Below are 19,957 nucleotides of genomic sequence, written 5' to 3'. Positions count from 1 at the left end.
CCTTGTAGAAGTCTTTCTGTAACACTGGTACTCCCACCGTTTTCTCAATTTTGCAAGTGCAGTGATATTGTGAAATATTTACTTTATTATTTTTTATTATATTTTTTTTTGCTGAACAACTAGTGGTAGAGCAGTGGTTGAAATGCGTTCACACATATGATGAGCTGACTGTGGTCTGTATCCGGTTTCTTTTGTTGTCAGAATCCTGATCAAACGAGCACACCCACTCTGTCAAGCCGCTGTCACAAGACGGGAGGGCGGAGTCAGACAGTCAAAGTCCGCAGCAGGTGAGCAGCGACAAGCCAACCAGGACAAGACACACCTGGTGGTGGATGAGCGACGAGACCTTCAGAATAAAAGCATCAGGTTTGTCACTTTTATCATGGGATGATTCTACACAGCACTGGTTTCTAACCTTTTTGGCTTGTGACCTCAAAATTCAGTAATGTCTACTTGTAATCTCACATTATAGGTTGTTATGGTCTTTGGACGGAAGTTATGAGCAGTTCAGTCAAAGAATTTCTAGATTGTATAATTTGTAAGATTTTCAGAGGCCTGAAGAGATGAGTGTCCAGTATTTCTACAGAAAAAAAGTAAGAAATTAAAAGTGTTATAAATGATACATATATATACACGCACGCAGGCACGCGCACACACACACACACACATACGTATATATATGAATTTATGTATATACTGTATATATATACAGTATATATATATATATACTGTATATATATATATATATTTTTATATATATATATGTACTGTATATTAGGGCTGGCCCGAATACCATTTTTTGGGCTTCGAAGCTTTTTAGAAATATTCGAAGCTTCGTGGCGTAGCAGGCTGACATGTTCTTCTCTAGGCAATGTCTCTCCATCTCACCCGTTTCAGTGCTGCTGCCGTACTACTCTACACACATGCACCTCTACACACAACAAACAGCTATGTCCGTATGAGAATAACTAATAATAATTAATTTTGTAATTAATTTCATGGGCTTTTGGGATTAATACATTATTACATATTTATATATCTATCAAAAAAATGAAGCATTCGAATAGTGATTGGGAGGTCGAATACCATGGCAATGGTCGAAGCTTCGAAACATTCAGGTCAGCCCTCATATACTGTATATATATATATATATATATATATATTTTTTTTTTTTTCTTTCTTTCTCATCCCGTCTTATCTTCTTTGTGAAACCTCAGACGCCATCAGATTTGTCTTGGGACCCCGTGCTTCACAGATCAGTATTGATAATAATGGTAACAACATATATTTAAACGTAAGAAGAGATTCATAGTCCTATCAGGAATGAGTCAAGACCAGAATTCAAATGTAAAGCATAAATAATGAATACATAACATTAGAAAAACACAGGCTATACATGACATTGAAGCACACATTAACCAGTTATACACTTTGGTTGTAGTTTAGAGGTTAATGCATATGGTGAAATATTGGTTCAAGTCTATTTCAAATTAAGGGAAATTTTGAATGAATTCAGTGAGTTTTATTTTGAAAATTACAACCGGAAAATGGATGTAATGTTGTCTTTCTTGACTCTGATTCTTGTCATAGCTGTGAGGGGCAGGGAGGAAAGTCGTTGGTAACCTGGAAAGTACAGTGATAGAACAGCTGACAAACAAATATACTGACAAGAGAAGTTAAAACAAGAATGCATAAACATGGCTTTGTTGGAGCTGTACACTGAGGTAAGAGAAAAGAGCCATGTTTTTGTTTTTACTTTAACAATAGAGATAATAAAAATGTTGTTTTATAGAAACATATGGAGACTTTGTCAGAGCTCAGGCATGTTTCAGGGATGTAGAGGAGGCTGGATTAAAGTCTAAATGCTCAACTGTTCATTCAACTTTTTAAATGTGAATCTTTATGACTTGTTAATATAGATTTTTTTCAGTTTAGTTTATTTGAGAAGGGACAGTTCAAATTAATAAATAGGCTACACATGGTATAAAAATACCAGAATTAGCCAAAAGGATATTTTGCTGGCCAAGGTTTTACAAAAGGCTTCCTAAAATACATCAAACACAGAAACAAAAAACAAGGCATGCAGTTTTAATGTTGGAAAAAAGACACACAGTTAAAAGCAGTAGAAGCAGTAGTAACATGTATACATATAAAAAGGATATATACTGTAGATTGCAGCAGCAAAAAGAGAATTTAGTGCTGACATGTGAATGTATATAGATATATAGTTATGAACTATAATGACTTGCTGTTAAATGAGAAATAAATTAAGGTCCTCATAGTTTATTAAGAACATGTTCACGCAGAGAATAACATTACATTTACAGAGTTATATGTTTTAATAACTATAGTAAGCACTGATGAATTGAAATCTTCTCCCTTAGTACAACAGAGTGTGGATACCAGATGCAGAACATGTGTGGAAATCAGCCGATATTTTGAGAGACTTTCATCTTGGGGATAATGTTCTTGAATTGCTTCTTGAAGATGGCACTGTGAGTAAAACGTGACCAATAAAAACACTTCACGTGCAACTGCAATGGATTTATGATGGTGAAAAGGTAACAGCTGACCTGCCTCTTTTACATAACCTGTCAATGTACAGGAGCACTACCACCCTGTTGACCCGGCAAAACCACAACTCCCTCCCCTTCGTAACCCGGACATCTTGGTGGGGGAGAACGACCTCACTGCTCTCAGCTACCTGCATGAACCTGCAGTCCTGCACAATCTCAAAGTGCGATTTGTGGAGTCCAGGATCATCTACACCTATTGTGGTATTGCTGAAACAAATCTTTGACTGTCAAACTGTATCTGAAGTGTAGGTTGTTGGCAGTTTGTGCTCAGCCCGTGCTGTTTCCTCATTTCCAGGTATTATACTGGTGGCTGTAAATCCATACAAACAGCTTCATGTCTATGGAGATGCAATCATTCATGCCTACTCAGGCCAGAACATGGGAGACATGGACCCTCATATATTTGCAGTGGCAGAGGAGGCTTACAAACAGATGGCCAGGTAAATAAGAGCTGAAATTATCACATGAAGAAAGTAGAATAGACAGTCTAGTTATAACTGTGTATTTTTTTTTTCTTCTCAGAAACCACAAGAACCAGTCTATCATCGTCAGTGGGGAGTCTGGAGCCGGGAAAACCGTGTCTGCTCGATACGCTATGAGGTACTTTGCTGTTGTAAGCAAATCTGGAAGTAAGACTCGAGTTGAAGACAAAGTCCTGGCATCCAATCCAATAACAGAGGTATGATTTTACTGGACCCCAGTGTTATAAAGACCACCTAAACCAAGACCAAGTCATGACCAAGACAGGAGTCTATTGAGACAGAGACAGGATCAAGACTTTCAGGGGTTAAGACCAAGTCAAGCCCAAGACCAAGGCAGGGCGAGACTGAGTCAAGCCCAAGACCAGATCAGTGCGAGTCCCACACTGCATGACACAATGTGGAAGATGCAAACCATATATGCACCCTTCAAATTTATCTAAGAAATCCACATACCCATAATAACTTCCACCGAAAAAAAATTAAGATTCCTCTTCATACACCTCTTCTGTTGACATATATACTGTAGATTACAGTAAAAAAACAAACCATTCATTGATGTACAAACCGAACCATGGACTTGTTGAACCATTGCACCACTATTAAATACAGGCCCGATAATTATTTGATGAGGTGCCAGAGACATAGAAGAAGCAATTATCTGAACATTGGCCTACTTGACCATTACGTAGCTCGCCTTATTTCATGTATGAAATCATTGTTTTGGCTTCATATAATATAGAAATATAATTCATTACTATAATATAGAAATATGATTCATCATTATCAATAAATCTATTTATGTATCTTAGAGTTCAAACACATTAGAAATGGTTATGTTTTTCTTCTCTCTAATGAGAAGAACAAACCGAAACCGTGGGCTTGTTGAACCGTTGCACCACTACTGTACATATGTGTATGTATAAATGTACCATGAGAAAAGTCTTGATAAAATAATCAAAAGGCATCGCAGAGGTGAATTTTATGGTGGGAATGTTCCTTTGTTTTCTATGAGCAATCACAGTAATGATGTTAACAAATAAATCACACAATAAACAGGCAATTTATTGACATCACCGCAGTTGTGGTCTTGACCAGTCTTGAAATAAAATCTCATCATGAAAAAGATGTGCAGACAAGGCAGAGTAAAAAAGTGGTTTGAGATTGAGACCTTCCAAAAGGTGTCTTAAGTCCGGTCTCGAGTTCTACAGCGCTGCTGGATCCCCTACAGAGCTCACAACAGTGGTGTGGACTCGAGTCACACATTTCATCACTTTAGACTTGTCTTGACAAAATCAAAAGAGACTTGCAATTTAACTTGAACTTTAACACCAGTGGCTCGTGACTTCACTTGGATTCAAGCCTTTTGACTTGAAAATACTTAGTACCTTCCCCCAAGTCCAACGATTAAAAGTATGTTATTTAAAAAGTATGCCACAAATCAATTAATTTCCTGAATCAACTAACGTTAACACAATTCATCCCAGCAGGTCGAAACTTTTCTTCATCTTTTTTTTTATGATTAAGTTCAGTTGCACTTTTTTTTAACAAATTTTAAAACGCATTATGACTAGAACTGGGCAATATATTGATATTATATCGATATCGTGATACGAGACTAGGTATTGTCTTAGATTTTGGATATTGTAATATCGTAATATGGTATAAATGTTGTCTCTTCCTGGTTTTAAAGGCTGCATTACAGTGCATTAAAGGGATGTATTGATGTAATTTTCTGAATTTACCAGACTGTTCTAGCTGTTCTATTATTTGCCTTTACCAACTTAGTCATTATCTCCACATTACTGATATTCTATATATCATTAATCTCTTTATGTAAATATTTTGTGAAAGCACCAATAGTCAACCCTACAAAACCGTCTCAATATCGATATCGAGGTATTTGGTCAAAAGTATTGTGATATTTTAATTTCTCCATATCTCCCAGCCCTAATTATGATTTGTTTAGGACTCAAAACTCAAAGTTTAGGGACTTGGCACTTGTCAGCCTTGACTGAGGTCTAGAGAGCAAATACTTGAGATTTACTTTTGACTTGGAAAAACAATGACTTGGTCCCACCTCTCACAAGGCAACACATCACTTTTCTCTCCACTAAATGGTCCACGTTTCACTGCTGTGACAACATTAAACTAATATAATGCATTAATCAAAACAACTTCTATCTATGTGATAACTTGAAAAGAGACCTGATGAGCTGAGGTGATTTCCTCTCAGGCAATTGGAAACGCAAAGACCACCAGGAACGACAACAGCAGCCGCTTTGGGAAATACACAGAGATCAGCTTTGACAAGAGGTACCGGATCATCGGAGCAAACATGAGGACCTATCTCTTAGAGAAATCCAGAGTCGTTTTTCAGGTAGTGTATGAGATGAAGGGGTTGTTGTGTTATTTGTCTCTTATATCTGATCCATAACAATTACAGTTGTCCCCTCTTAGTTGATTAGTCGACTAATCAGTTGTTGTGGTCTTAGTCGACTAAAGTTTCTTTAATCAATCAGTCATTTAAAAAAAAAATATATATTTTCATTGATTAGTCGACTTAATCGTATGAGTGTTAGTTAACTAAGAATTTCTTTGTTCGAGGACAGCCCTAATACCAATGATACTCTTGTTTTATTCAGGCAGACAACGAGCGAAACTATCACATATTCTACCAGATGTGTTCCTGTGCTCAGCTGCCGGAGTTCAAGAATCTGAGACTGTGTGAGTTTTGTGTACTGAAGGTTTATTCTGCAAGTTTGAGGCAGAGCAGCCGCTGTTCCACTGCTGCTGTTAATCTGATTCACTTAGAACACACACACCTAAGTCTTACAATCATACACATATTTATTGTGGGATTATTATTTTGTAAGAGTGTCTGATTATATATTCCTGTGGTCTGCAGTGAGTGCAGATAAGTTCCGGTACACCTGCATGGGCAACGAGATCACTATTGAGGGTGTAGATGACAAGAAAGACATGGAGGAGACTCGACGGACCTTCTCACTGTTGGGTAAAAAACACTTAATCTGAGACTGTAACTTGCTTTTAGTGTGACTTTTTCTTCTAATGCAATATAACATTACAAAGAACATAAGACAGTGTTAAAACATACAGACATTAGGACATTAAGAAAAGTACAGTACACTGGAATAGTTTATATTGAACTGGGAAGTTGAGGTTTTGCCAGTGTTTGTGATGTGACATGGAGGATTAGGTGAGGTATGCTTGCAACAAGGATCCTATTGGCTAATGAGTAATGCTAAAGAAAACAGGGAAAAGAGACAAGGTAGTGAGGATAACGAATAATGATAAGTAGTAATGATGAAAACGGAGGATGTGGGTGATTTTCATTTTTCTTTTCCTTTTTTCTTGTGGGAGGCCCCTGGCCAGCATGCCGGAGGGTGTGGGGGCAAAGGGTAGGTGCAGGGACGCGGTAGAAGGCTGGACAACAGGGTCCACCAGGATTTTGTTGTAAAAAGAAAAAGGAGAGAAAAACTAAACAAAAAAGGACGTGGCCGTTATTGTGGGAGTTGTCACAGTGGGCCACCCCCAGACCCGTAGGAGGGCATTGGTCAACTGTTAAGCTTCCCATTCGGGATCGCTCCCAGACCTGTAGGAGGTAGTCCAATGTTGATTGGTGGAGAATTCTTCTTTTTTTTTTACTTCAGTTTAATATCTCCGTCCAACCAGCCCAATATTGACCTTATTATTTTATTTTATTTAATAATTTTCACCTCTGGGCAAAGGGGTCCAGCTTTCCCACCCCAAATATATACCAGGGGTTCTCAACCTTTTGTAACTTGAGGCCCACGTCTGATTGTCAAAATAATTCCGAGGACCACCTTCCCAAATAAATGACAAACTGGGCTATAAATATGTGTTAGGCCACCGTCAAATGTAATGACCCACATAAATATTCAGCTTACCCTCACCCATCACTCCCTGCCTTTATGAATCCAAACTATTCAGGGGCATATTTCCTGGTGCATGGTTGTCTCTAACATCACTTTTTGTTTAAAAAAAAAACCGCTCCATTTTGTGTTACTGCATCTGTGACATATATGTCTGTAAAGGGGAGACTCTGGGTACCCATAGAACCCATTTTCATTCACATATCTTGAGGTCAGAGGTCAAGGGACCCCTTTGAAAATGGCCATGCCAGTTTTTCCTCGCCAAAATTGAGTGTAAGTTTAGTATGCTAAGCTAATATGGCATGGTTGGGACCAATAGATTCCTTAGGATTTTTAGTTTCATATCATTCAAGTATCCTTCCTCTAGTTTTAAAACCCGCCAACCATTTGTCAGTACCTCCGCGGCCCACTAGGTGGCGCTCTGAGGCCCACCAGTGGGCCCCGGCCCAGGGGTTGAGAACAGCTGTTTTATACAATACGATACGATACGATACAACTTTATTGTCAGTTTGCACTGAAATTCATTTTGCATCCATAGGCAGCTCAGTTTGAGAAAAAGTACACATTAGACATGTATGTACAATGTGACCTTCCTCTCTCTGCCTCTCCAGGGTTGAAGGAGGACTTTCAGTCAGATGCGTTTAAAGTTTTGGCAGCCATTCTACATTTGGGAAATGTGAAAATCGTAAACTCCGGAGATGGCAAATCATCAGTTCCCGTGAGTCTCAACACTCCGAGCCTTAAATTGCTTTTTGTTTGCGAGGTTAGATCTTAAAACAATTACCTGGTTCAGTATAAAACTTGATTTGCATATCTTGCAGCCCGGTGATCCACACCTGGCAGTCTTCTGTGAGTTGCTGAGCGTCAGCGCAGAGGAGTTGGCGCGTTGGCTGTGCCATCGGAGGATCGTTCTGGTGGCGGAGACGGTGGTGAAGCCGGTGCCGAAAGAGCGGGCAGTAAACGCCAGAGATGCCCTCGCCAAGCAGATCTATGCCCATCTGTTTGACTCTATTATTAAGAGGATAAACACGGCACTACAGGTTCCAGGAAAGCAACACGCTTTCATTGGCGTTCTGGACATTTATGGGTAACACAGATACAACATGTTTTTTCTTCAGCTGCTTGATGATTCAGGTCTCTTTAGCCGCTATATCTGATGTGATCTTTGTGTCCTTTTGTCCTCAGCTTTGAAACGTTTGACATCAACAGCTTTGAGCAGTTTTGTATCAACTACGCAAATGAGAAGCTTCAACAGCAATTTAACTTGGTACGCTTCAACACCGTCCAAATCATTACAAAACACAAACCTCTATCGGCCCAGATGGTTATTTATTCTCTTGTCTTTCTTATTGTCAACCAGCATGTGTTCAAGCTGGAGCAAGAGGAGTACATGAAAGAGGACATCCCATGGACGTTGATAGATTTCTATGACAACCAGCCGGTCATTGACCTGATTGAAGCAAAGATGGGGATCCTTGACTTGCTTGATGAAGAGTGTTTGGTAATTTTGATGTCAACTTTTACATTAACATCTTCAACTCTATTTTGTTGTTGCTGTGCCTCCTATACATATTTTGTCTTTTTGTACTTTAGTTTCCTCAGGGAACTGATCAAAGTTGGCTGCAAAAGCTGTTCAGCTACCTTGATGCCAATCCTCTGTTTGAGAAGCCCAGGTTATCAAATGAGGCGTTTGTGATTCAACACTTTGCAGACAAGGTGCAGTCTGGTGACCCTTTAGAAACCCATTTCCTGCATAATGTAGCACAAAAGTTACTCCTACTATTTTAAACTATTAATGCTTTTGGATTCCCTTTTGTAAACTATGTGAGTCTTTTAACATTAACAGGTGGAATATCAATGCAGAGGTTTTCTTGAAAAGAACAGAGACGCTCTCTATGAAGAACTGGTTGACATTTTGAGAGTCAGTAAGGTAATCAAAGGCCCTGTTTTTATTTTGGCTTTTCATTTTTCATGAAATGAAAATAATGGATAAAAACAAATCAAAGTGTCTGTATCATTAAAGCCAACCCATGCAGCATTGTTTTTCTCATTTTAACACATTTCTCCTGCTTTTATCAGTTTCCTTTTCTGGCCAACTTTTTCCAAGAGGAGAAGCAAAGCAGTGGGAACAGTAAAGGTGTAAAAGTGAGGCCCGCCAGACCTGGAGTGAAACCAACCAATAAACAGCTGAGAACCTCAGTGGGAGATAAGGTGAGAATGTTTGCTCACTGGAGATTAGACTCCCTCACTGAAGTCTCCATAATATTCTGTATTTACCATGGTGTACAGAATAAAAATGTAACTCTTAAACGTTGTGGTTGAATGTAGTTCTGCAGCTCCCTCTCTCTACTGATGGAAACACTGAATGCTACCACCCCTCACTATGTACGCTGCATTAAGCCCAATGATGAAAAGCTCCCATTTGAGTGAGTACTGATGAAACCGTTTGACACAATCCACTTTTTGTTCGCCTGAATCATTGATATTTGTGTCTGTGGTTTCAGTGAGTGTTTGCTTGTTTTTTTAGATATGACTCCAGGAGGGTGGTGCAGCAGCTGCGAGCCTGTGGAGTCCTTGAAACTATTCGTATCAGTGCACAGAGCTATCCGTCCAGGTCATTCCCTATTTTATATATATATATATTTATACACGGTTCTATATCAGCACCAAAAATGTCCTTGTGCACACGTTATAATGGCAAGCATGTTGCTTTGTTTGCAGGTGGACATACATTGAGTTTTACAGCCGATACTGTATCCTAATGTCACACCAGGAGGCAGACCTCAGTGACAAGAAACAGACCTGCAAGAACGTGCTGCAGAGGTTGATTCAGGTTAGACGCATATTTTGTTTCCTTTAAATTGGGACGCTCAATTGATTCAAATATTTAATCACGATTAATATCATGATTGTCCATAGTTAATCACAATTAATCACAATTAATCACACATTTTTTATCTGTTCAAAATGTACCTTAAAGGGAGATCTGTCAAATATTTAATACTCTTATCAACATGGGAGTGGGCAAATATGCTTGCTTTATGCAAATGTATGTATATATTATATTATTGGAAATCAATTAAAAACACAAAACAATGACAAATATTGCCCAGAAGCCCTCACAGGTACTGCATTTAGTATAAAAAATATGCTCAAATCATAACATGGCAAACTGAAGCCCAACAGGCAACAACAGCTGTCAGTGTGTCAGTGTGCTGACTTGACTATGACTTGCCTCAAACTGCATGTGATTATCATAAAGTGGGCATGTCTGTAAAGGGGAGACTCGTGGGTGCCCATAGAACCCATTTTCATTCACATATCTTGAGGGCAGAGGTCAAGGGAACCCTTTGAAAATGGCCATGCCAGTCTTTCCTCGCCAAAATGTAGCGTAAGTTTGGAGCATTATTTAGCCTCCTTTGCGACAAGCTATTATGACATGGTTGGTACCAAAGGATTTCTTAGGTGTTTTAGTTTCATAAAATACCAGTATCTTCACTCTAGCTTTAAAACTGAGCCTGCAACCACCTAAAATTTGCAAGGTGCGTTTAAGAAATTAGTGGCTAGTTAAAACAAATTTGTGTTAACGCGTTATTATTGCGTTAACTAAGACAACCCTATTTTAAATACAACATCATGCATTACTGTGCACTGCATGTTTATGTATAACTTTGTCCTCATGGCTCGATCTCTAGGACCCCAACCAGTACAAGTTTGGTCGGACCAAGATCTTCTTCCGAGCCGGTCAGGTAGCTTATCTGGAGAAGCTGCGTCTGGATCGACTGAGAGGAGCCTGCGTGACCATCCAGAAACACGTCCGCGGGTGGAGCCAGAGGAGGAAGTACCTGCGCATGAGAGAGGCAGCCATCATCCTCCAACTGTACATCCGTGGAAAGAGGACAATCCGGTTAGAGGCGTTTACTCACAGTTTTGTTGTCCTGCATCATTTGTTGTGTCTGTTACAGGGTTCCCACATGTCCTGGAAAACCTGGAAAACACTTGACCAATTTTCCAGTCATTTAAAACACATGGAAAATGAGAGAACAAGTCAAATGTCCTGAAAAATCTTGTGTTGTCCTGGAAAATTATTATAAGTTATAGCCATAGACAGCACGTCTTTTAAATCAGACTTTCACAGTGAGGAACATATTACTGTATGGCGTGATCCCTGTCTGTCATAACAACTAGATCATCACTGAAAATGTCCCGGAAAATGATCTCTAGAAAAGAGTGGGAACCCTGTATTAGGGTTCTGACATGTACGCCTATTTGCTTTGTTTTGCAGTAAAACAGTGACTGCTGCAGCACTGAAGCAGGGCTGGGCAGCACTGGTGATCCAGAGATACTGGAAAGGTTACCGCATGAGACAGATCTTCCTGATAGTCCGTCTGGCCTCCATCACCATCCAGGCCTTCACGCGAGGTTGGATGGCCCGTAAACGGTACAAGAAGGTCTGTAAGGTTGATTAATTAATCATTTGTATCATTTAGTATGATGAAATTACAAAATGTAACCACATGTGATTCATGTCCTGCTGTCTTTTTGTTAATTCTCAGATGATGGAGGAGCAGAAGGCCCTGATTCTACAAAAGTACGCCAGAGCGTGGCTGGCACGGCGGCGTTTTCAAACCATGCGTCGGCTGGTGCTCAATGTTCAGCTCTCCTTCAGGGTGCAACAGCTCAGGAAGAAAATTGAAGAAAGGGTAAAGATCATAGAATGTATATTGTATGTATAGAGGTGGACGTAGTCACCCGGACGTCACCCATTGGTTCGTGGACCACCATTTCGAAACCTTGAGTTCGCCATCTTGTTTTTTTGCAACCAGAAGTGACACGAGAGGGTGGAGCTAAGTACAACCAAATGCTGAATAAGACATTTTTAGGCAACCAAAGATTATAATTAACTTTCATGAACTGAAAACACACTGTGAAAGGGTTAAAGTTCTACGAAAAACAGGTAGAAACCAATCCCCTTACCACCATGACCGGACAACGCCGTGGTAGCGACCTGTCAATCACAAGGTAGCCCCGCCCTAAAGCATCTCCTGCTTTATGGTCTATTTGACTCTAAATGGGACCATAATTTACTAAATGAACATCATGCTCTATTGAAGAAGACTTGAAGCTATTGATTGAGACCATAAACTCATGTTTACAATGTTTACTGAGGTAATAAATCAAGTGAGAAGTAGGGTCATTTTCTCATAGACTTCTATACAATCAGACTTCTTTTTGCAACCAGAGGAGTCGCCCCCTGCTGGCTATTAGAAAGAATGCAGGTTTAAGGCACTTCCACATTGGCTTCACTTCTCAGACCAGGAGGTGCCCACTGGTTAACATGCTTCTGAGGTTGCTTCAGCTGTGGTTTTCATGTAGAGGATGTAACTGAATCCCTGTATCCTTACAGAACAAAGAGAACCGTGGATTGATGGAAAGACTGTCGAGCTTGGCCAACTCACACTCTCAAACCATGGACAAGCTTCAGGGTCTGGAGGCACAGCTGGAAAAATCAACCCACCAGAAGACGTCTTCGGAGGCACGAGAGAAGAAAACGAAAGAAGAGGCTAGTCTGGTCAGTCTTGAAATGGATGCTTTAAATATTATCATATCATAAAAAAAAACTCACTTTTTCAGTGCTTGTGATGAACATAATATGTCCCCTTTAATACAAAGGTTTGTGTCTTTGCAGCTTATTGTTCGCTTATGAAGCAGACTTTATGAGCCCTTTAAAAAACACATTTTTATTCTTGCTCCAGACAACAGCACAGCTTCAAAAGGAAATAGAGGCACTTAACCTTGAAAAGCAGAACTTGGAGGAAAAGTTTGAAGCTTCCACCAAAGAGGCCAAAGGTAATAGGAGTCAAGATTCCTGTATATACCACTCTTGCTGTAATTTGGACCAAATTCGTGACTGGTTTTAAACTCTTACAGAGAGCTTTGATCAAATAAAGAGGAACCTTCAGGAAGAGAAAGAATATGAAGCAAGGTTTAGAAAGTAAGTAACGAAAATGCGCAACCTACCTTCTCTACAGTAAATATTTGTTTAGCAAAAGCAGCTTGTTCAGTTTACTCAGTTAGTTGATGAGATGTTTCTTGGCAGAATTGCAGAGAACAACACGGAGATCCAGACACAGGACCACAAGAAGGAGGTGGAAGCTCTGAAAGAGGAGATTAAGAGATTGAAAGAGGAGAGAGTCAGTCTGTTGAGGAAGATCGAGGAGGTGGGACAAGTGAACTCCGACCTGCAGGAACAGGTTGTCCAGCTCACCAAACATGTCAAGATCATTCCCGAGCTACGCAGAGATCTCAACAACATGCAAAACCAGAGAAATAACATGGACCGAAAGATGAAGCAGCAGTCGGAACAAGCAAGAGGTACAGACTTTTACTTATATACCTTGAAAGTGATACGTCGTTATACAGAAATAAAGATAATATTCTGCTGATATCTTTCTGCAGCTAAGATGAACGATATTACGAGACAACTTCTTGGTGGTGTTGTTGAAGAGGAGGTTCTTTTGGGGTAATCCAAATATTTTAGATATTGTTCTCACATAGTTGTTCCATATCTCATTTAGGCATTTAATTTCACACGTTGTTTCTCTGAAGGCTAACTACAGACGACTCTGAGAAGATTTTTGAAGTAGAAGATTTGCTGGCAGCCTTTGACGGCTTACAGAAAGCGACCAGGTCTATTTTTTTTACCGACAATCCATTTTTCACTTAATATGAGTGTTATCCAGTTTTGTACCTGTGTGACAAACATGTTTACTCTTGATCCGGTTTGACATGGTTCCACCTTTGACGGCAGAATACTGGAAAACCGCCAGAGGGAGCAGAAGGAAAGCTACGAGACCCAAGTGGAGGGCTTGAACCTGAAAGTTGACCATCTTCAAAATGAGAACAGCAAGTTGCAAAACCTGTTTCAGGAGAAAAGTAATGTCAACGAGAATATTCGCCAAGAAGTGTCACGGCTCAGCAGCGACAACTCGGTGCGTTGTTGCATTATTGATCTATCTGTCTTTGGAGAGATAAGGTGAAGAACATACCATGATTTCCTGTATTTCATGTGATCCACAGGTTATACCGGAGCTTAAACTGCAGGCTTCAGAGCTGCAGAGACAAAAACAAGAATTGGAGGCCCACGTAGAGGAGCAGAGCAGAGAACTAGCAGGTAGATCTGAGTTTTTTCCCCCAACTATTTCACTATGAAGCTTATTTGCAGATTCATATTTCACTTGTTCTTTTGTTCATGTCATCCGAAAGAAAAAACTGAGGAGATCACTAACATCCTTCAAAAGAAGATTAAAGAAGAGAACTCACAACGCAGGTAAAATATTCAGATCGGAGTCCGTTTCTTGATTAAAGAAGTGATGGCCATTTCTGGGTCGGTCTGATTTTTGTTACTTTTTAGGCACTTTGAACAGAAAGCTGAAGAGCTGGAGGAGTTGAAGGGGGAGCTTGAAGGCACAGTTGAGGAGCTGGGAGAGGAGAAGGATCACTTGAAGAGACAGCTGCTGATGGAGAGTGAGGCCAAGATCAAACTGAGAGAGGAGACTTCACGGTTAACTGCTGAGAATATGGTGTGTGGATATAGAGGGTTACGGTATGATTCATTTTGATGGATTGAATTCTTTGTTTTCGTGTCATGCCCGCAAACCCTCATGGGTTTATAAGACACCAAAAATACAGTTGCAGTGGTCAAACATTTCATAACATTTCATTAAATTACAAAATTACAGGTTATTTTACCGCACAGTCTTAAACAAAATCCTCTGCCTTCTCTCCCAAGCTTGCTAAATAACATCCACTACAAAAAAGGTTGCCTTCCTGAGGCACAACTCAAGTTTTTCATTTTCATCCAGCCAAAAGAAATCAACACAAATGGAGGCCCTTTGACTAAAAGTACATCCCTTATGTCCTCGTAGACAGGACAGTAAAACAAAAAATGAACGTCATTCTCAATTTTAACCTACCTCACACACAACAAAGTCTGTCCTCCGGAGTCCCAATTAAATATATTTTTGTGAGTCTCTGTTCCCATCCCATATCTCCACTAACGGCCAAAACTGAAGTAAATTTATGGACTCCCAAAAAGGATCGAATATGATGCACAGTGTTACAACTTGTATGGTCACGGCAAACGCAAACACCAAAAGCATAGTCAGACACAGGGCACACATACATGAATATTAGAGTTATGCATAAGTATGAAATCTTAGATTACCACATTGTTTAACTTTGTGCTCTACCTACTGACTGAGCTAGAACACTGACTCGGTACGAGTGTGTGAATGCCCGTCTTGTCTGTATGAAAACAAATTCTGCTTTTCTTTCAGGACTTTGAAGAGCAGCTCGACCAGAGAGACAGATTAATAAGGAAACTCCAGACTCAAATAAAGAGTCTTGAAACATCACAGCAAGGTAACTCTTTGGCTTGTACATGCACATTGTGATAATAAAATGAATTCACCTTCTCCATGTTCATCACTCTGATGTTTCTCACACAGCAAAGCAAACGCCTGCGCCCGCCATTCCCAAAGATTACCTCGGCATGTTGGAGTACAAGAGAGAGGACGAACCCAGGCTCATTCAAAACATCATTCTGGGTATTATTCCTCTGCATTATTTTATATTAAACATTCATTTTGTGACGTTGTCTGCCTTACTCTATGTGTATGCTGAGCTTGAGCAGGAATATATGAGAACTAACTTGCTATATTCTACTCACAGACCTGAAGCCCAAAGGCGTGGTGGTCAACGTGATCCCCGGTCTGCCAGCTTACATCCTCTTCATGTGCGTCCGCCACGCTGACTACCTGAACGATGAAGTCAAACTCAAGTCTCTAATGAATGAGATCATCGGTGCTGTCAAAAAGGTCATCATGGTGAGGCTGATTCTCGTTCTATTAGCCTTTATCTCATCTGTAGATTTGATAAATAATGAAAAATCTATTATTCATATCCAAGATTTGGCAGCCAGTATGTTGGCGGCAGTTTAGTTTACTGTTATTATTTCACTTTGTGATTATTGATGATGTGAAAACAGCTGTGCAAAAAACATGCATGAATAAAATAAAATGTCACATCTATAAAGAATTAGAAAAATAGAAAATAGACGAAAGCAACATGACATTTTTTTTATTTCAGAGTCACCACAAAGACTTTGAGTTGCTGTCGTTCTGGCTCTCAAACACGTATCAGCTGCTCAACTGTCTGAAGCAGTACAGCGGAGAGGAGGTCTGTATTTACTGTGTTCACCCAACACAGTCTCACTCCCAACTTGTCAAATACCGCCGCTTGGTCAGTGCCGCTCGGCATCGGAGTCCGGCGCACGGGGCACCTCTCTTGTGTTACTTTTGGACGGACCAGGGACGGCGTGTCAATATACGCTTGTTACATGCATCATGTCCTTTCAAAAGAAACTTCCATTTTCACAGGAAGTTAGGTTTAGGCAACACAACCACTTAGTTAGGGTTAGGAAACGGTCGTGGTTGATGTTAACTTCACTGACTAGCGACTCACGGGACTGACGATACCAACGAGTCACGTGACTAACAACTAACAAGACAAAATATGTCAACGTTACTTTTAGTTTCACACGGGACACAAACAGCGGTCTCCTGATTGAAAGTCTTGTGTTTGACACCATCCCTCCCGCCTGCCCTAGGCGGACTCTCACGCTATTAATACTATGTTACTTGCTCCGGTTGGCATGACGCCGCAGGTGGGTTTACATTGGAGTTAGTTGAAAGCCCGGTTCGTCACATACTGTTGCCAAAGGGTGCCTCCGAGCGTCGGTTTCTGATGCCGAGGGGCGCTTAGCAAACGACGATATTTGACGAGTTGGGAGGGAGAACGGGTTTGTTCACCCTGGTTGCACTATTATGTTTTTTGTCGATAACGTCATATACCGTAGCAGGCATATTTTCACATTCTCTTGTTTTGCTTTTTGTTCACAAAAGGAGTTCCAGAAACAAAATACTCCTCGCCAGAAAAAGAACTGCTTGCAGAATTTTGATTTGTCTGAACACAGACAGATTCTCAGCGACCTGGCCATTCAGATCTACCACCAGTTTATCTCGGTCATGGAGAAGACCCTCACTCCTGCAATTGGTATTTTATCATTAGTTCATCATTATCACATGCATATTTTGAACCTTTATAAGCAACTTAAAATGTGCTGCTTTGCTCTCTCACCCAACAGTACCCGGTATGTTGGAGCACGAGAGTTTACAGGGGATTTCCAGCATGAAGCCGACGGGCTTCAGGAAGCGTTCCAACAGCATCTACGAGGACTCGGAGACGCACACCATCTCCTCCATCGTTCAGCAGCTCAGCATCTTCCACTCCACCATGAGCCAGCACGGCATGGAGCAGGGCCTCATCAAACAGGCCGTCAAGCAAATGTTCTTTCTCGTTGGTGCGACCGCCTTCAACAACATCATGCTCCGCAAAGATATGTGTTCCTGCAGGAAGGGAATGCAGATCAGGTCTGTGGTTGTTTTTACGAGAGTAAAAGCATTTTCTTACACAAACAAAAATGAGCTCATAGCTTCTGTGTTTGTTTAGGTGTAACATCAGTTACCTGGAGGAATGGCTGAAGGAGAAGGAACTGCAGAGCTCTAACGCTATAGACACTCTGAGGCCGCTGTCTCAGGCCGCCTGGCTGCTGCAAGTTAACAAGTCCACTGACGACGACGCCAAGGAGATCACTGAGAAATGCACTGAACTCAACCCCGTTCAGGTACTTTATTCAAGTCACACATGCTGTTTTTTTGATGTTGGAAAAATCCATCTCCACACTGAAACAAAACTCACATTCAAATCTGCAGATTGTCAAGATTTTGAACTCCTACACTCCCATTGATGATTTTGAGAAAAGGGTGACGTCGTCATTTGTTCGCAAAGTTCAGGTGAGCTCGATTGTTCATTTTCTAATTCTAAGGCAAGACATCCCAGGCAACACACTGTTTTTCATGCACTTGTCAATTTTGAGATTTTGGGATATTTTGCTTCCATAACACGTCTTCTTTCAGACTAGTGGAAAGAAAACATCCAAAACACTCATTTGCATATTAAACATAAAATTTCAGAAAACTTGTAATACAAAAAATAATTGTCTGAATGTAAGTAATGAACTGGGGAAGTTTCCTGGTGATATCTTTTAGTTAAATGTTTATCCTATTCACCTGTAGTGAGCTTTTCTAATTTAAAATACAGTGTAATGTCATGAAATACTTCCACTTCACTAAATATGCCAATCTGCTCCTCGTTGCAGTCGGTACTACAGGATCGTGACGGGTCCTTACAGCTGATGCTGGACTCAGACTATCGTTTCCAGGTCATGTTTCCTTTCTGCACGTCCTCGCAGGCTCTGGAGCTGCTGCAGGTCCCCAGCAGCCTTCACCTGGGTTTCCTCACCAGGATCTGACACAGCCGGCCTTCGACCTCTCACTCCTCATGACTGATTCATAGTCCGCCGGCCTATGGCTGCAGTTTGTTGTATATATAAATATGTAAACACTTTAAATAAACAATGAACACCATGTATTTAACATTCAGGGCCAGGATTTTTTAAATACAGAGGTCATGTCTCCCAATGCACCACCACCAAAAGGAAAGAGTTTCGATAATAATTTCTTTGATTTTCATATTTTATTAGTCTAAGAAAATTAACCAGCAATTATTTTTGTAATTGTAATAATTAGAGCTGTCAAAGTTAATGCACATTTTTTCTAACGCCACTAATTTCTTTAATGCATCAATGCAACTTGTGATTTTTAGGTTGTAGCGGATTCAGTTTTAAAGCTAGAGTGAAGATTCTGCCATCATATGAAACTAGAAAACCTAAAGAATCCATTGGTACCAACGATGTCATACTAGGTTGTCGTGAAGGAGGCTCAATAACGCTCCACTCGTATGCTAATTTTTGGCGAGGAAAAACTGTCAAGGCCATTTTCAAAGGGGTCCCTTGACCTCTGACCTCAAGATATGTGAATGAAAATGGGTTCTATGGGTACCCACGAGTCTCCTCTTTACAGACATGCCCACTTTATGATAATCACATGCAGTTTGGGGCAAGTCATAGTCAAGTCAGCACACTGACACACTGACAGCTGTTGTTGCCTGTTGGGTTTCAGTTTGCCATGTTATGATTTGAGCATATTTTTATGCTAAATGCAGTACCTGTGAGGGTTTCTGGACAATATTTGAGATTGTTTTGTGTTGTTAATTGATTTATAATAATAAATATATACATACATTTGCATAAAGCAAGCACATTTGTCCACTCCCATGTTGATAAGAGTATTAAATACTTGACAAATCTCCCTTTAAGGTACATTTAGAAGAGATAAAAAATGTGTGATTAATCACATTAACTATGGAAAATCATGCGATCAAATATTTTAATCGATTGACAGCCCTAGTAATAATCACTTCATTAATTTTTCAATCAAAAACTGCAGCTATTCTCTGGTTTCAGTTTCTCCAGTGTGAGGATTTGCTGCTTTTCTCTGTTTTATATCATTGTACACTAAATAGCAGTGAGTTTTAGGCTGTTGGTCAAACCAAAACAATCCATCTGAAGACAGCAGCTCTAGAAATGTTATTTCCCAACATCAAGGACTAAATTCTGTTTAAAAAAAAATTCTTTGATATTTTGCTGCCTTAAAAGTAGCCACATTTAATTATAGTGAGTCTAAAAATACTAAAATGAGCCAATTAAATATCCACAAATCAGGACCTCAGTGTTGTCAGTGGTAGTATGGCCTTGTTAAAATGTATAAGTGGAATCAATAAAACTCAACAGTATTTTGAATATTAACTCAAAACAGAGGATTATATACAATTTTAATATATTTAAAATATATATATATATATATATTTCATGTACCAGCTGTTTAATATGAAAACATGTTTGCGGAATAAATGCTTTTATATGTTAAAACACCATATTTACCTGTTGTGTTTTTTGCATTAT

The 19,957-nt window shown here is 40.0% G+C and overlaps 1 protein-coding gene across 1 annotated transcript; it reads left to right on the top strand.

Annotated features, from left to right (window-relative positions):
- The first annotated feature begins 1,697 nt into the window (after nucleotides 1-1,697).
- On the top strand, nucleotides 1,698-18,521 carry myo5c (myosin VC). Its single transcript, XM_037768145.1, has 40 exons — nucleotides 1,698-1,724; nucleotides 2,385-2,495; nucleotides 2,606-2,777; nucleotides 2,872-3,016; nucleotides 3,099-3,255; nucleotides 5,292-5,435; nucleotides 5,701-5,782; nucleotides 5,964-6,071; nucleotides 7,584-7,690; nucleotides 7,794-8,059; nucleotides 8,158-8,239; nucleotides 8,333-8,473; nucleotides 8,566-8,688; nucleotides 8,819-8,902; nucleotides 9,052-9,183; nucleotides 9,301-9,398; nucleotides 9,500-9,586; nucleotides 9,694-9,805; nucleotides 10,668-10,879; nucleotides 11,258-11,423; nucleotides 11,529-11,675; nucleotides 12,380-12,544; nucleotides 12,729-12,822; nucleotides 12,904-12,967; nucleotides 13,073-13,347; nucleotides 13,432-13,495; nucleotides 13,582-13,662; nucleotides 13,784-13,964; nucleotides 14,053-14,146; nucleotides 14,239-14,302; nucleotides 14,387-14,555; nucleotides 15,312-15,396; nucleotides 15,483-15,581; nucleotides 15,706-15,860; nucleotides 16,123-16,212; nucleotides 16,938-17,088; nucleotides 17,180-17,465; nucleotides 17,545-17,719; nucleotides 17,808-17,888; nucleotides 18,254-18,521. Exons 1-40 carry the CDS (start codon nucleotides 1,698-1,700, stop codon nucleotides 18,404-18,406), a joined length of 5,229 nt encoding a protein of 1,742 aa, XP_037624073.1. The 3' UTR covers nucleotides 18,407-18,521.
- Nucleotides 18,522-19,957: the final 1,436 nt, after the last annotated feature.

Source organism: Sebastes umbrosus, chromosome 4 (assembly GCF_015220745.1).
Source record: "Sebastes umbrosus isolate fSebUmb1 chromosome 4, fSebUmb1.pri, whole genome shotgun sequence".
NCBI lineage: Eukaryota > Metazoa > Chordata > Actinopteri > Perciformes > Sebastidae > Sebastes > Sebastes umbrosus.
The sequence above is the reverse complement of the archived record's forward strand: the minus strand, read 5'-3'. Positions and strand labels throughout refer to the sequence as shown.

Bases quoted from the DNA above. Each gene is read 5' to 3' on its own strand.
- myo5c (XM_037768145.1), top strand. From the start codon at position 1,698: ATGGCTTTGTTGGAGCTGTACACTGAG. The intron at 5,783-5,963 runs GTGAGTTTTGTG...TGTGGTCTGCAG, and splicing joins GTTCAAGAATCTGAGACTGT to TGAGTGCAGATAAGTTCCGG. The intron at 14,147-14,238 runs GTAGATCTGAGT...GTCATCCGAAAG, and splicing joins GCAGAGCAGAGAACTAGCAG to AAAAAACTGAGGAGATCACT.